This window comes from Protopterus annectens, chromosome 8.part0 (genome assembly GCF_019279795.1).
Source record: "Protopterus annectens isolate FY-2018-M chromosome 8.part0, PAN1.0, whole genome shotgun sequence".
In the NCBI taxonomy this organism is placed as follows: Eukaryota; Metazoa; Chordata; order Ceratodontiformes; family Protopteridae; genus Protopterus; species Protopterus annectens.
This window is the reverse complement of record NC_056741.1, coordinates 1,420,198,910-1,420,216,937: the sequence shown is the minus strand read 5'-3', so window position 1 is coordinate 1,420,216,937 and position 18,028 is coordinate 1,420,198,910. Positions and strand designations below refer to the sequence as shown.

The 18,028-nt window shown below is 33.7% G+C and overlaps 1 protein-coding gene across 1 annotated transcript in view; it reads right to left on the bottom strand.

Annotated features, from left to right (window-relative positions):
* LOC122808493 (zona pellucida-like domain-containing protein 1) overlaps positions 1-18,028 on the bottom strand; it is a 155,413-nt gene that overhangs the window by 133,964 nt on the left and 3,421 nt on the right. Inside the window, exon 3 of the mRNA XM_044079449.1 lies at positions 11,320-11,546. Within this exon, the coding sequence (XP_043935384.1) occupies positions 11,320-11,546 (227 nt within the window). The remainder of the gene's footprint in view (positions 1-11,319; positions 11,547-18,028) is intronic.

Genomic DNA, 18,028 nt, shown 5'->3' with positions numbered 1-18,028 from the left:
AATTTATAAAGGTGAAACTTGAAATAAGGAAATAATGAGCATTTAGAACAAAAAATAACCATAAAAGAATTGAATGAAATTCTAAAAGATATTAACATTAATTCTGCTACAGGACTGGGCAGAATTGAATATGGTATGTATAAAGAAATGAAAGAGTGGCAAAAAATATTTTTTACAGAAGTTATGAATGAATTGTTAGAAACTGGGATTAAAGAGAAAGAGATATGTAGCACAGGAGTTATAAAATTATGTTTAAAAAAGGAAATAAAGAGGAGATAAATAATGGAGACCTATAACATTGAATAACACAGATTATAATTTTTTATGAGAATAATAACAAAAAGGTTACAGAAAAAAATGGATAGAATATATTACCAAAATATATTTGGAAGAAAAGGAAAAGGAAGTCAAGTGTTATTATGGATAATGAGAGAAATAATTGATGATATCATAAATAAAAATGTAGAAGTGAAGGTTATGATAGGGGATATAATTAAAGCTTATGATAATATTCAATATAAATAATTATGGGGAATTTTGTTTTTTTTTTTAATTTTGCAGGCATATAATGCAAGCAAAAAAAACATTATAAGTAATAAAATCTGTTTAGGAATAGATCTATGTGAAACTAAATGTAAATTGCTGGATTGGAGAAGAAATAAAAATAGAATGTGGAATAAAGCAGGGTTGCCCAACTAGCAGTGTAATGTTCTCATTAGTTATGAATGTAATAGTGAAGGTAATTAATAAAATGCCAAGTAGTGGTGGATAGAAAATTATGAAGCTAGTACAACTGCCAATAATGTATAAGTATGCGAATGATATTGTATTAATTGTTAAAAATAAATTATGGATAGAAAAAGTAAATGAAAAATTAATTATAAATTAAAAAATAACAGTTTAAGTATAAATAAGTTGAAAAGTAAAGGATTTGGTTTTGAAGGTATGATAGGAGGTGCTGAGTTCAATGAAAAATATATAAATATATTAGGAATAACATTTGGAAGGAATGAATACAGGCAGCAACAATGTGATAATGTATTCAAAGAAGTAAAGGCTATGGCTAATTTTTGGAAATCATATAGATATTCATATAGAAAAAAGCACACTTGTTGAACACCATAGTAATCGGAATATTGCTGATGTTGCTAACATTTATATAATTCCTATTAAGTATGAAAAGGAATTAATGATGCTTATATTCTCTTTTATATGGGGCTCTGGACTGAATCCAGTCAAAAGAGGGATTCTCTATATGAAAGAAGACCAAGGAGGTTTGGATTTAATAAGCCCACTAATACATGCAGCACCTTTAATTTTATATAAGGTATTAAAAGGAATTATGGAGAAAAATGAAAACTTGATAGAAATGGTAATATATTATAAATACAAAGAATTGTGGGAAGGAATGGAAGTTAAAAAATTAAGTAAAAGTATTGTAAATGAAGAAATGAAAGCATACCAAAACAAAATTGTGTTATGGAAAATGAAAAAGAATATGTGTGAGAAAAACAGAAAGGAATTGTGCTTAAGTATTATGAAAGCATTTTACTGTATTGATCCTTGGAAAGATTTTGAAATAGATAAGAAAAAAGCCATAATGGGATTTAATAACTATAAAAAAGATTAAAGAATGTAATGATTTTTTATGGAGATTGTCTATTAGAAAATTGCCAGTTAAGGCAAATATGCCATGCAAAAAAAGCAGGATAGAATATGTAATAAATGTGGAGACTTTGAGACTACTGAGCATGTGTTTTTGAAATGTGAAAGAGTTAAAAATTTGCAGAAATATGTAAAGATAATAGGGTGAAACATTTGTTAAAAATTGAACAAATAAATATGGACATAATAGAATTCGGTTATTATGGTGCATGTAAACAGGAAGAAGTGATGGAAATGAACAAAGTAATATGTTATGCTTCATGGACTATATGGAACGAGAGACTAAATGAAATTGAATACAATATAAAATGGACTTTGACAAAGATTGTGGAAAAATAATGTTTTGGTTGTGGATAAAAGGGGGGATGCTTAACTTGAAGTTTATAATTTATGGAGATTTGTAAATAGATGTAAATAATGTAAATAGGTAAATAATATGCAATGTATATATCAATAAAAAACTCTCTTTGCATATGGGGACTCTATTCAGTGTTGCATTTCCTGACTTCCAGTCCAGGTGCAAAGGTAACTCAGAGAAGCAGAAAGCATAAAATCAAAAATGGAGAAGAAAGATTATGGTTTCAAGTACTGGAGATGACCGAGGCTGTTAATCTAACTACAAAGGAACAACATTTCAGAACATTAAATCACTGATCTGTGAAAATCAGATGATTGATGTTTGGTAATATCAAACCTTGAGAATGTAGATTCCTGCAGATTTTGGAACAGAAACTTTACCATTCTCTTCACTGTAGTGCAATCTTGAAATTGATATATTTAAGTAGGGCGTGTGGGGGATGCATGGGGGCTTGCAAAAACATGGACTAAGAAGTTTTCACATTTAAAATCTTTATTTTGTTTAGGTTCGATATTTCAAAATGCTGATCCTCTGGTCTTTGATGATCAGAGGTTCAGTGTTCTGAAATGTTGATCCTTTGAAGTAGACCCAGTAAATTATGAGTCACAGTTGAGTGGAGTAGAGAGAGTGGTGAAAGGAGGAAAGAAGGAGAAGGAGAGCTAGTTAAAAGGCAAAAAGAAGGAGTTGAGGTAGATGTTATGGATTCAGAAGATTTATTTCAACAAAATTTGTTTTGAACAAATTCTACAACACCTGAGTGTGTTGCTGGGTTGCAGGATGTAAGATTAAATAACTAATTAAACAGAGTGAACCAGAAAGAAAGAAGGTAGTGTCATGGGGAGAAATAAAGGATAGAATACAAGAAGAAGAAGTTCATGATATAAGGAAGGAAGAAAATAAATTGTACATGCAAACAGTAAAAGAAAGCAAATGAAGAGAAGAGAAGAGAAGACAACAGAAGTAAGAAGAAAGCATCAGGTGAGGATAACTAACAAAATGGAAAATGAACCAGACAAGCATCATTTCACCACTGAGTATTGAGCCCAGAGAGGTAAGATCATTTATTTGTAGGTACAAAGATACTTTTTATGATTTTTTTTTTTTTTTGAAGTGCAGTATATGGAAAAATTCTTAGAACAATAAGAAAAAAGAAGGACTGAAAAGCTTTGGAACTTCTATGTTGTGCAGGCATTTAAAAGAGAATCAAAAAAAGAGTATTTATACAATTTTAATCTGACATTGAAAGAGGTAGTTTAAAAGACTAAGAACTGTGTGTAACATTGTGATGAACATTACAAAGATCTCTGGCAGTAGAATTTTTTGGACTGGGAGATGGGAATGTGGTGCTATACTGAAAACACAAATGACAGAAAAATGCATTTCCTATGTATAATTAATGTGGAAGGGAATAAGGGATTGGTTAGATACTGGGGACAACCAAAGACATGTTTTTGTGCGGTAAAAATGATCATTTAATTAATAATTTTGACAAAAAAAATGTTACATTTGTGGTAAAGCTGGTCATGAAGCATAAAATGTGAGAAAAATATATAAAGTGTGACAAAATAGGAAATTCGTGGATGGTCTGTAATGATAAAGATAATTATACACTGGAAACAAAGCCAGACCAAGATAGGGAGAATGTTTAGCAGATAATACAGAAGAAACCCAAAAAGAAAAAAATGAACGAGGAAGATATAAAAATGGAAATAAAAGAATGTATGAGGGGAAGCAAAAGAATAATAAGGAGAGATAGAAGAAGTAGGTAATTCAAATGATGAAAGGAAAGACAAATGGATGAGTTAAAAGTAAAATAAATTCTATTGAGAAAAGAGTGAAAGATAAAAAGCACAAATTTAAAAATATAGGTATAGGAGGAAACAAAAAAGTAAAAGGATAAATCCAACAGAAACTTTTCTGTAAAGTGAGAATCTTAGCCATTACTGTGAATAGTATAAAGAATGCTGAACAAAGGTTAGGAGTATCAGAATAGTGTAGAATGTTAGATATGGATATGATACTATTAATAGATATAAGAATAACAGAAAAAGAAAGAATACAAATTAATGGGTTATGGGAAGGCAAGGCTATATGTAACTAGGAGAAGAAAAAATGCTCAGACATAGCAATTTTATGTAAAGAATGTATAGAAGTATAGAAACTCTGGATTATACATTAGTAGTACTAAGAGGGATAGTAATATTAGATATAAGATGGATAAACCAAATATATAGGGCAATTACACTCTACACATACACTTTACAAAAGCAAAGAGAGATTATGTTTAGAAAAATACTTGGTTATGTGAGTGTAAATATGCAAGTGATGGTAGTGAAATATTTCAATTGTGATTTAAGACACAGGCAAAAAGAGGAAACAGATGTAAAAGTCATTTCAGATATGATCAAAAGCAGTAACGTACTTATGGAAAAACAAACATTGAGCATACAAAAGGAGTCATTTGAGAACTGATACTGATTGTTTTATAGCATCAGAGTTAAATGAGCATGTAAAGAAATAATACATCGGATATGGTTAGATCATATAAACATGAGAGGATTTTATAAAGATTAGACAAGTTGGTTTATTAATCTAAAAGAAAAATATAGAAAAGAACTGCTGGAATGGCAAAGGACAAAAGCAATACAAGATAGTTCCAAATATAAGGAAATCAGTAAGCAAGTCTTATAAACATAATAGACAATAAAGAAGAGTTTCTAGAAAAAGAGAAAAATTTACAGGATATGAACCAGGAGAAAATTAAAAAATGTCATTCAAACAAAGATATTTTTACAAGGAAGAAAAGAAGAAGTAGCACCATATTTAAGCAAAATAGTTATAGGAAATAAGAATAATAAGAGAGTTAAGGAATGATGAAGGTTTTATAGTGAATATACAAAAATAAATAATGTGGTCAGTAAAAAGGCACATTTTGGAAACTATAAGAAAAATCCCCAACAATAAGCCTCAAAAAGCAACTAAACACAAGCTTACAATCCAAAAAAGTAGCTCAGGCTAATAGGAGGCACAAACAAGCGCTCATTTTCTATTAAAGTTGCTGGTTTATCCTATTAGCCTGAGACACTATAAGAAAAACAGATGGAATTAAAAAAAATAACTGAAGAAGACAATAAGAGAATGGAAGAAAATATTATAATTATAGAATTTAAAAATGTGTTGAAAACAGTAAATGTAGAAGCAGCTAGAGGTTTAGAAGGACTTGAATAACTAATGTATACGGACATGCAAGAATTGCAAAAAGAATATTTTTGAGGTATTGAATGAATGGCTTGAAAAAGGGCCAAATTATGAAAAATATGTATGGGTGCAATGAAATTTATATGGAAGAAGAGAGAAAAACAGACATAAACTGGAGACCATTAGTATTAAACAATGTTAATTATAATTTTTTTGTGAAAAATAGTTGAAAAATTAATAGTAAGTAAGGCTAATAAATTAATGAATGAAACAATTTTTTGAATAAAAGAAAAAGGAAGTTAAGAACTTTTAATAGTAATAAGGGAATTGGCAATGTTATAATAAATAGGGAAACAGAATTGACAATATTAGCAGGAAATGTAAGTAAAACATTTGACAAGATTCAGCAGGAAGCATTATGGGAAATATTGAAAGAATATAGTAAAAAGTAATGTCTTTCAGCTTTTCCTGGCTAGTGGAGCTCCGGTCCACTAATGATTAGCAGTTGATTTTTACGGTGCCAAGTTGCCAGCCAGACACCCAGCCTTCAAAGAAGGCACACCCATTCACGCACGTATCTACCTGCATGTTTTTATATGTCACTTGAACTCAGGGAGGACATGCAAACTCCACACAGAAGGCGCTCCAGCCGAGAATTGAACAGGAGAACCTCTTGCTGTGAGGCAACAACGCTAGCCGCTGCACCACCGCGGCCCTTATTTATTGAAAGAATATAGTACAAGTAATAAAATAATCAATATTTTGAAATCAGTATATAACAAAAAAAGAAGTGAAACTAGTGGTCAATGGTTGTTTAAGTGAGAAAATAGAAATAAAAAGTGGTATTAAGCAAGGATGTCCAGCATGTAGTATTCTATTTGGTTAATTATGAATGCTGTAGTTACCAAGTTAAATTTAGTACTGGAAAAAGCTAAATATTGTACACCAGAGATAATTTAGTTTCCAGTGATGTTCTCTTATATCTAGTATTAGTTGTAAAAAATAAAGAATGGGTGAGTATAGGTATTAAGACACTTGACAAAGAATTAAAGGTCTGAAGAAATAAAACCACTATCAGACAACAAACATGGTTAAAGAAGTCCAAATAAAACACAAAATGACTATTCAAATTAGAGCAAAACCACACAGGAACTTAATGGACCAACTTTATTGTAACTTGTTTAAGCACTTTTGTCAGAATGTAGCCAAAATACTTCTTCAGCAACACAATTTTGGTAAATAAACCAAATTAACTATATTAAATATCCCTCACAAAACAGTATGTGACCTAAAACAACCAATACAGCCACTTTTTCATTTAAAGTAAAATCACATAACATTCTTTAAAAATTGCATTGGTTTATACAAATCAACTTGAGTTAGATATATCAAAATCATACTACATATGAATGAAGTTTAAGTTTAAGTTGAAGTTTAAGGACACTGACAATAGACAGGGAATCGAGTCCAGGTAGCACACAGGCATTTAATTTAATTTGCCACCTTAATTCTTTATAATCATTGAAATCAGTCCAAGGACAACCTCTTACATTTTTGGTTACCACCTCTAGACCCATGAAACCAAATTCATACCCAGGGTTTTCTAGCACATGTTTGTATAGAACATTATTAAGATTAAATTTCCTAATGTGGACATGTGGACATGTCATGTGGACAGCAGCTTTTAAGGTACATTTTACACTGATAAATACAGAGCAGAGCAAAGACCATTTTATATACTGAAATATATTTGGTCATTGATAGACTAGAGACCAAACAGGATATCAAATTTAGAGTGAAAGACATAGTGACAGTGAGAAATTTTCAAAATAGGCTGCAGTTATCAGGCATAGGATAGGTAGAACTCTTGTTCTCAGAATCCGATTAAAGATATGAACTTCGGGATTATGTGCGCCATTTTAAAAAATTAGCATGAAGGAAATGGTAAAATGGTCTGAGACTCCAGGCAAAGGAAGAAATAGACAATACCTGAAATTCTGAGGTTGAAATCCTGCTGCCAAGTAAATGCTTGAAATTATGAGGTAGAAATCCTGCTGCCAGGGTCAGATTAAAGATATGATTGGGGAAAGGGCTAGGAGGACTATGTTAGCCATTTTATGGAAACTGTAATGAAGTAAATAGAAGTTAGGATATAAGGGGATTTTTTCACAGTAGTTTTGAAATGTTTTGTTAGGTACTTCTAAAGTAAAATGTAAGAGCATGTACCAATATAATGGGGGTTCAGGGTATAGATTTGAGTATTTATTAAGGAATGAAATGTGCATTCAGGAAAAAGTTATGAAATGTCTGGGTTTTTGTTCAAGGATAGGCATACATGAACTCCTCTTTAGGAATTATGCCACATACACATTACAAGTAATACTCAAAGGAATATTTAGACAACTAATTTCAAACTTCCTCCTTTGGACCAAGACAATGAACCTCTATGAACCCCACTGTCTGAAAAGGGAGTGTTTGGAGCTGTTGCATAAAGTGACTTTCCAAAATGAAGTGACACAGCGACAATGCTATAAATTCATGGGTGGTTCCAATGAATGTCATGTTAAATATTTGGTCCAAAGGATGGCATGTTGAATATTCGGTGACACCTGATCAAGGAATTACGATACCATACTCATATTTTATTTTTACATTAAGTAACTGAGTAAGTGTGTTAATCTGAGAACCACATTCAGGCATTACCAGAGTCTTAAAGGCATTTGAAGTCAGAAAAAAGAAAGAATGACTGAATGAGATTTTTATACTCTGCATCTAAACCATTCTAAACAATCTAAATAAGAGAATGAAAACAGTTTTGTAATGTGCCATTTTGTGGTGTTTTCATCAAAGACTGATTTCTAGAAAGATTACGAAATGTGTCAGTTCTTTTGCAGTGAAAATTCAGCACTGTATGTCATAATCTTAGTGACTGAAGCTAACAAAGTCAACATCTGCTACTAATTAACAATGGTCAGACTGTTGTGGGATATCTGATGCACATATTTCATTGTACTGTAAACAATACATTTAAGATAAACGTGTGTATTTTCCATATTTCAGGAAAAATAAAGAGTTTTTTTTATTCCAGTAGTGAAGATGTCAGTGTCTGACTCTGACAGAAGACAGATAATACAAGCAACTGATGATTTTCTGATTTTGTAACTGAACAATGGCATAGCTACTGGTGGATATGGTACTTGCCAATGTATAGGGAAAGGAATGTTTACAGTGGATAATTTTTGCACATAGGTTTGAAGTTAGACTCCATACTCACAGTGGGAGAATGGAAAGGGATATGGTAGGTAAGCATTCATAAATAAACCTCAATTACAGTTTCACTTTTCCATGATGGTTTCCTTTATCTTAGGTGTCAGAGAGATGCTTGGAGACATCAGTTAAAACATTGACACTGTGAGATTGGATACCACCTATGACACAAACACACTCACTGGTTTATATGTGCATCTTAGGCGTAGAAAGCTAGGAGCAGGAACAACTGCAGTGAGAGGGCGTTGTTTTATTTTTCAGGCTTTCTGTCCCCCCTTTTATAATTTTAACCTTATTTGAAGAAAAAAGATAATTTATAATGAGCATGCAGTACATGAACACTATACTAGGTTCATCCACTGAATAGGTTTGTTTTGTTTTTCCTCGAGAAGCATGAATCCCAAACTAATACAGTGATGTAGAATGCTCAAGTTCAGGCTGCTACACATACGAGGGCTCATATATACTGAACAAAGATAGGTATTACTACTACTTTTGCAAAACCCACAAGGTGTGCATTTGGCCAAACCAATATTTCAGTTGCCATGGTAATGAAAAATAAAAAATGAACACTGACACTGTCTAAGTCTAAAACATCAAACTTCGAAGGCTTACAGTGGGCTTAAAGAAAGCTTCCATCCATTTTTATGCTCAGATGGTTTAACTCATTTAATGGCTGTTACCTTGTTACCTAACTAACTTTGTGCTCCAAGTTATACCTCATGACATAGGACAACATATTAAGAGTTTGCAGTTTCACTGCTGCTTCTTACAATTATATGCAATACAGTTGGTATAGTGTTCAGCCCTCTGATATTTTGTTATACCCACTTAGATGCAATCTAAGACAGATGACATTGTGATATGTAGTGAGAGTAGGGACCAGGTTGAGGAGACCCTGGAGAGCTGGAGATATGCTTTAGAGATGAGAGGAATGAAGGTCAGCAGGGCTAAAACAGAATATATGTGTGTAAGTGTGAGGGAGGGTAGAGGAATGGTGAGGATGCAGGGAGTAGAGTTGGTAAAGGTGGATGAGTTTAAATATTTGGGATCAACAGTTCAGAGCAATAGTGAGTGTGGAAGAGAGGTGAAGAAGAAAGTACAGGCAGGGTGGAATGGGTGGAGAAGAGTGTCAGGAGTGATTTGTGACAGATGGGTACCAGTAAGAGTGAAAGGGAAGATCTACAAGAGGGTAGTGAGACCAGCTATGTTATATGGGTTGGAGACGGTGGCATTGACGAAAAGACAGGAGTCAGAGCTGGATGTGGCAGAGTTAAAAATGTTAAGATTTGCACTGGGTGTGACTAGGATGAACAGGATTAGGAAGAAGGTATATTAGAGAGTCAGCTCAGGTTGGACAGTTTGGAGACAAAGCAAGAGAGGTGAGATTGCATTGGTTTGGACATGTGCTGAGGAGGGATGCTGAGTATACTGGGAAAAGGATGCTAAGGATGGAGACGCCAGGTAAGAGGAAAAGAGGAAGGCCTAAGATAAGGTTTACGGATGTGGTGAGAGAGGACATGCAGGCAGTTGGTGTGAAAGAGCATGATGCAGAGGACAGGAAGAAATGGAAACAGAAGATCCGCTGTGGCGACCCCTAACAGGAACAGCCAAAAGAAGATGATGATCCACTTAGATGCAATCATAAGCAAATAGCTCAGAGACAAATCAGGGTTTTGTAATTCTTTGCTTTGCTTTGTTTTAAGATTTGCAATGCTCAAACTTATTGCAAAAGTGTTGATACTAATGTCTGAAACACCCATACATTCAAATACAGTGAGACTGGCCAACATATAAAATAATACGTATGCTATAATATACACGCTTTTCATACCATTTCAGAAAAACTGGTGCAGGGTTCAAAACTTAAACAATGAATATTCTCTCAAGTGTGAAAAGCCTGGCACTTTCTAAAAGACATGGTGGTATTGCTTCCTCTGAGATTATCACTGTTATACTGTTTGTTCTCTTCTTTCATTTTACTGTCTCCTTCTCTGTCTCTCTCATCCAGTCCATTGACTTCACACATTGCCTTTTCATACTTAAGACTCTTAACACATTCTTTCTTTCAGTCTCATTTACATCTTTCTTGTCTGACATACCGTTTCTCCCCTTCAAAACAAATATTATCAGCTATGCAACAAAGGTTATTAAGATACTTTTTCTGCCTGAAGTATTAGAAACAAAAATCCTGCATTTTACACACCGAGAGGCATTACATTTCAAAAATATGTATAGTTTCAGCTGTATCACTTTTCAACAGTATGCTTAATCAAACAAGGGCCCACTGTCTGCATCAATGTACCAATACTGGAAGTATCACTACATGCTGTACAATGTTTTCTTTCTGGTTCTTTTCTATTTCTAAGGTTTACAAGTTGTTTGTAGTGTACAAACTGTTTTCAGTTATTTAAATAGCAAAACAGCCAAAACTGTTGGAGCTTCTCAGGGCCTCAACTGAAAATGTTTTTTGACTAAACCCAGTCAGGCAAACCTAGTAAACAAAAGCAAAATAAAAAAATTAAAAAAAAAAACAAATTGTGTATATTTCCTGGCAGTCTAAGTGGAGTAAACATCTCTTTTTCTAGGGCTATATGTGCTTATTTAAATATTGACATAATATAAATTATAAACTGGAAACTTATTTGGAAACTAATTATATAAACATTTACATCATAGATAAGAATGTAATATATTATCTGGATCAGTACTGAAAGCTTCCAGTCACTTCATTGGCTATTACATCTCTGATAAACAATAGATGTTCAATAACATGACAGACTGCTTTGTATGTATTTATTTGTCAAGTAATGAAGTATAGAAGTCCTTACCTTGACTGAATTATCACAGGTATTCTGGTTGGTGTCATTAATTGGAAATGTGTATCTGATTACGGGGGGGTTGGTAGTATTGTCCATTGTTCCTAAGCAGTTTAAGTAGTTGTAGTCACCATTGAGTGCCATTGTTTCTAGGCTGATCTCCGAATACAAAACTGGACAGAGATTAACGGTCAGGGTAATGTACTGAATTCCACAGTCAATGACCAAATCTGAGTCACCTGGAGGGTAAAACAATGCAACAGGTTAATGCTTAGAAAACCATTCTTTATAAACCATGATGAAGTAATTGCTGATGAGATTATAGAGTACTAAAACTCACATAGTAACTACTGACACCAAAAGCGTATTTCGCTGGAAGCTTAAGAGTAACACAATTATTTTGTTTCTGTTTTTGATAGATTACTTGCTACAATGTCATCGGTACTCACTACCACACAAATTGCTCACTACACTGTTTCTTCACACAAGTATAGCACAGGAAAATGAGTACTGTGCATTTTCCACTTGACATGAACGGCTTATTCACTATCCCACATAATGGCTACGCTAGTGTCTTACTAACCAATACCATGTGTTTCCTATACTTTACTGTAAGCTATGAGTTATGTGTATTCTAGGCAGTATTAAACTCCACTGTTTTTTTTTTTCATTTATGTGTTTATTTTAGCATTGATGAACTTTGCTGTCTATACTTTGCAATAGCACAATGTTCACTTCATTTCTCATACCCCGTCTGGTGTTAATACTCCACTTTGTTGGGGTATGCTATTAACAGGCAGCGAAAACAATTTAAGGATCACAGATATTTTTTTACGATGTTCCCTCTCTTCCCCCTTTCTTTCAGAGTATATGTATTACATTCCTTCATTATGAAACCAAAAAACACTGCTCCAAACCAAAACCAAAAGGCACGGACACCAAAGTTTAGCGCTTTCATTCACTTTAATATACTGTGAACTTCATCAGAAAACATTCTAACCACCCAAGACAGCATTTAAATACCTAACTGACAGTCACATGACTAAAGATGTCAAAATTAAAAAGAAATGCTGTCTTGTCGTGGGTGGTTAGAATGTTTTCTGATGAAGTTCACAGTATATTAAAGTGAATGAAAGTGCTAACCTTTGGTGTCCATGCCTTTTGGTTTTGGTTTGGAGCAGTGTTTTTTGGTTTTCTAGTGAATTTGTGTTTTTTCAAGTTTTTTGGATTCCACATTCCTTCATTATGCTTTCACATGCCTTCCACTATAGACTCTACACAATTTACCTTCTCTGCAATGTGCAACTTCCTAACTGTCAAGATCTTTCCAAAGATGCATTCTACAGAACTATCTGTGCTACTCTAGGGGAGCCATTCCAATTATATGTTTAAGGAAATATCTGTTAACTTATTATCTCTATAAAGAAATAATAACTTGCATTTTTCTGCTAATGATACATTTCTCTCTTTGTACAAAAACTGTCTATTTCTATTTCTAAATTATCAAAAATAATGAATATCAATGTGTTATCACATTTTTTGATAGTCTCACTCTTTTTACTTTTAGCAGATTCATTATTTTACATTGCTTTGCAGTGAATCTGTGCTGTTCTGCATACAAACATAGATATATCTAGTGAAAAATATCACTGTTAATATGTTATTAATGATAATATAATGTTAATATAAATACCCACCTCTATACTTCTAATATAAACCTCTGACCCTACTTAATACCCCACCTCTTAACTACAATATTAACATTTTCTGCCCTACTGATTGCCCTCTGTCACTTGCATTTCTATGAATTCCTAAGTACCAATCACAATATGTATTATCTGTTTCATAAACCGACTAATACACCTCTTCAAATACTGTGTTCAACATCTACTAAACATGTAAACATGTTTTATACTTTGTTTCCTTTATTCTCTATGAATGCACTCTAATTAGCAAATGCATGTCTAATTCTTAATATATATATATTACTTAATGTTTGTTCATGTATATTACTGAATGTATGTTAAAGAAAATGCTTGTAATATTTTGGAGCTTTTCTCAAAGGACCTCGTCTGAAAAGGTTTTTTAACTAAACTCAAACGTGGTAAACAAAAGCAAAATAAAAAAAAATAAATAAATGTGTAAATTTTCCTGGCAATCTAACAAAGAGGAGTAAACATTATGGGATAGCACATTGCTCCATCACGTACTTGTCCTCTTCCATTTAGTTACCTCAGTCTCAGGTTACCCACTGGGTGACTCTGAATAAGTCATAAGGAAATTACTCCCAGGCTGACAAAAACATTTGACAAAAACACCTTTTTTAATTTAAAGCATCACAGAATTGAAAAATACAGTAAACATGCCAGCCAGTATGCCTAAATAAGGGCTAAACACTGTGTACTACGTTAGTGCTTAGACCCCGCCCCCCCGAGTCCTTTAACTTAAAGTAAATAAGCACACCGATAAGAAATTAGAAACATTTAAATGATTAGTGATATCATTAAGTTAAAATGGTTAAATAACTCCATGTGTATGTGAAACAGACACATTACTATGAGTGCACATTATTTATGAGTAGTGCTTTTCACTATGAACTACAAGAGACACAAGGTATATGCACGTGTGTGTGTGTGTGTGTGTGTGTGTGTGTGTGTGTGTGTGTGTGTGTGTGTGTGTGTGTATATATATATATATATATATATATATATATATATATATATATATATATATATATATATATATATAGATATATATTACATATATAAAATGGATATACAGGATGATTTTATGGGGATGTGATGCGGAATTCCTGGACTGGAAACTGTGGGAGTCACATTGCAGTCTGTAAGCATAAGCTGCTACCTGGATCTGCAAAAGTTTTCCCAGAGAAAGTTGTAAGTCCGTGGAAAAGACTTCCATAATGGGTGCTGGACAGGAATTCCACTGAGGTATTCAGAAGGGCATAGGACAAGCAGAAGAGGGGCAAAGCAGAATGACAGAGATACTGGGTAGTTAGAATACTGAATGACGTTAAAGGGCAAATTGATATACTTATGTTCTTGTGTCACCCAACAAATCTAAAGTTAAATGTAAATGTCTCTGCAATGCAATCAGAACTGAACAAAGATGCCATGAGAAAATATGGTGTCGTTATTACAATAAAATGGCTATATGATATCAGGAAGGGATATAGAAGATTAATCAATGTTGTGATGTTTGAATTCCAGATTACTGATAGGGTTAAATATGATTTATAGCAACTTAACTGTTTCAAGCACTTGCTAGCTAAATCTATTCTGTGTCTTTAAATCTAAGTGTGTGTGCATGTGTGTGTGCCTATATATATATATATATATATATATATATATATATATATATATATATATATATATAGTTTCACTTTACAATCGTGAAATACTGAAACATCAAAATTCATTATCTCGAGACTGTAAAGCCAAAAACTAAAAAACCTGAAACCCCAAAAGCACGAAATTTAAAATCACGACTGCCCACATACACACTTCACACACAAACAAGCCAACATGCACCTTCCTCCCAGCACTACAAACCAACAAAACACACACAACAAGAAAACACACCTGCACACCCTACATATAAGCAGGGGGCAAGCCCCCCTGTACCCCCACACACCTGCTACTTATATATACTAAATTCAAGGTCGCACTAAAAACACAAACACACAAAAACCACCACTACACATTCTACACTTCCCTTGCACAAACACACATCACATACATACAAATACCACCACTGTCAAAACTTACATACTCACAATCTCACCTACCTACCCGAACCCTCACCTCAAAACTGCAAACACACTTACATACACTAAATTCCCTACCCAAAACCCTAGTAAAACATCACTTACCTGAATCTCCAGCTGCATCCACATACCACACCGCACATCATGAACACAGGGAATCTCACATCCTGTACACGACTCCACAACCGCGGATTCGACATTTCCACATTCGGGATTCTGCACTTTCGTGCAAGTGCAGTTTTGACACTTTGGTCTCGAGCTACTGAAGTTTGATATTTCAGTAGTTCGAGATTCTGAAGTGAAACTATAGATATATATATATATATATATATATATATATATATATATATATATATATATATATATATATATATATATATATATATATATATATATATATATATAGATCCCTATCACAACACCGACACGCCACAAACCCGACACACAAAACAACGACACCAAAACACCGAAAACGCACAAAATCGATAACTCACAAACCGAACACCATAACACCGACACCCAAAACACCGACACACAAAACGTAAACTACACATAACACACAACTATACATGCACTAACCCTAACCCAAACCCTAACTCTAAGGTCCGACACTACCGCACACTTACCCTACCTGCACCCTAACCCTAACTCACTTAACCCGCCACTACACCTAAAGTCCGTCACTACTGCACACTCACTTTTCCCGCACCCTAACCCTAAATCCCACACTATCTCACACTTACCTGTCCGCTCCCTAATGCTAAATCCCTCACTATCGCACACTTACTTGTCCGCTCCCTAACACTAAATCCCTCACTAGCACACACTTACCTGTCCGCTCCCTAACGCTAAATCCCTCACTATCGCACACTTACCGAGTCACACTCACACGTTGCCCATGTCGGTGTTTCGGCTGTTGGGATTTCACATTGTCGATCATCTGTCTCGTCGGTCTTTTTGAGTCGGTCTTCTTAGCGTAGGTGTTTCGGCGTGTCGATGAAGTCAAGGGACCCATATATGGATATATATATATATATATATATATATATATATATATATATATATTTATGCACATATATGTGCCTAATAATAATAAGTAATTGTGAAAAAAAGTATATGTCTGTTATGTATTGCTGTGTAACAATGGACTTAGTGTGTTGTTAGGGGGCTCAGGGGGGAGTGAAAAGCACTAATTTGATACGCAGAGTTTAGCCCTGATACAGGCATGCTGAGTGGCATTTTTACATGTTGCATGATTTTTTTTTTTTTATTTTTGTGTTAGCTCAGGTTTTTCTGGGTTTGTTTTGTTTTATAGGGAGTCAGTGGAACTTTGATATGTTGACATTAATTTTCATAGCAGGAATTCTTGGTGTAGTATTACTATTTGCACAAAGCCCATAGAATACAGTATGTGCCTTTGACTCACATAACAATATGGAGTACATAATCAGATTTAAATGAGAAGACATTTATTTGATATGTTCTCATAACAGAAGAGCTTAAGTAATCAACTTACAATGTGCTCAGAGCAGATTTTATCATCTTTGCATTCTGTGGGCACAAGACTGACAAGTGTCTCTTCTGTTGAACACAAATACCAGCAATATTTGTTGGAAAATGGTAAGCCATTCCAATATAGACTGTGGCTGTTACCTGATCACTTTGAGCATACCATTTTCTGTGCACATCCTCACAAAGTTACAAGGAGGCATGAAAAATCCCACAAAGCTATGTATGGGGATTTGCATTCAGCTAGATTATTGCACTGCATACTTACATTTTAATAAGCCTCCTGCTGCTCAGAATTAAATGAGATTTTTGTAAACTTCTAGTTAACTTCCATAGCTCCTTATGGTCTCCATAACTCCCATAGCTCCTTATGGTCTTCATAACACCCATAGCTCCTTATGGTCTTTATAACATCCACAGCTCCTTATGGTGTCCATAACACCCATAGCTCATTATGGTGTCCATAACACCCAGAACTCCTTATGGTGTCCATAACACCCATAGCTCGTTATGGTGTCCATAACACCCATAGCTCTTTATGGTGTCCATAACACCCATAGCTCATTATGGTGTCCATAACACCCATAACTCCTTATGGTGTCCACACCTTTTAGGGGGTCTGATTTCTTTAACTAAGTGACTTACCAGATAATAATAGGCAATATTGGAAAGGGCAATGAATTATTAACAAAACAAGACTAAGACTGCAAATCCAGTATGCCTGCAGTAGAGAAATCAGTAACTGTTTGTCACTTATTATTCATATGTTATATTTATGTTCATATTTTCATAACTGAGAAACCTACATGCTATTGAGGGGTAATATGGTGTTCAATGTCATGTTGGGAAACAGGAAAATTCACTGGCAATGTCTATTTATATCATACTATACTGGAGATACTGCTGGTTTTTACTAGTAATTATGAAAATAAGCAATATTTGCATATGTACTTAATACTTCAAAAACAAGGGACTTACAAACTTTTGAATGGCATTATGAGAAACCTTAGATATTGTTGAAAAAAATGTCATTGATATTTCCACTGTAAGTTGTGCATATTGAGAGATATTCAGCATAAATTATATTGCTAATTATACAATTAAGCATATGATTCATATTTCTGTAAATATCTCAATAAACATGTACTCAGAGAGGAATTTCTTGCTGTCATGTGAAAGCTTATGTCTGGTTAACAAAGATATTCTAACAAATGTATATCTATGTTGTACAGTTTCAAAGGTATGACAACTAGTAAAACTGTAACAAAAATATATTCATGGGGTTTATGTCTGAGTTATAATATATTATAGTGTTTATGGAACGATTATGAATGCATTGACTATTACCATTGAAAAAAATCTTCTTAACAATAACATTGCTGTTTTTACAGTTTATGTAGCTTTTATTGTTCACAAAATATTTAC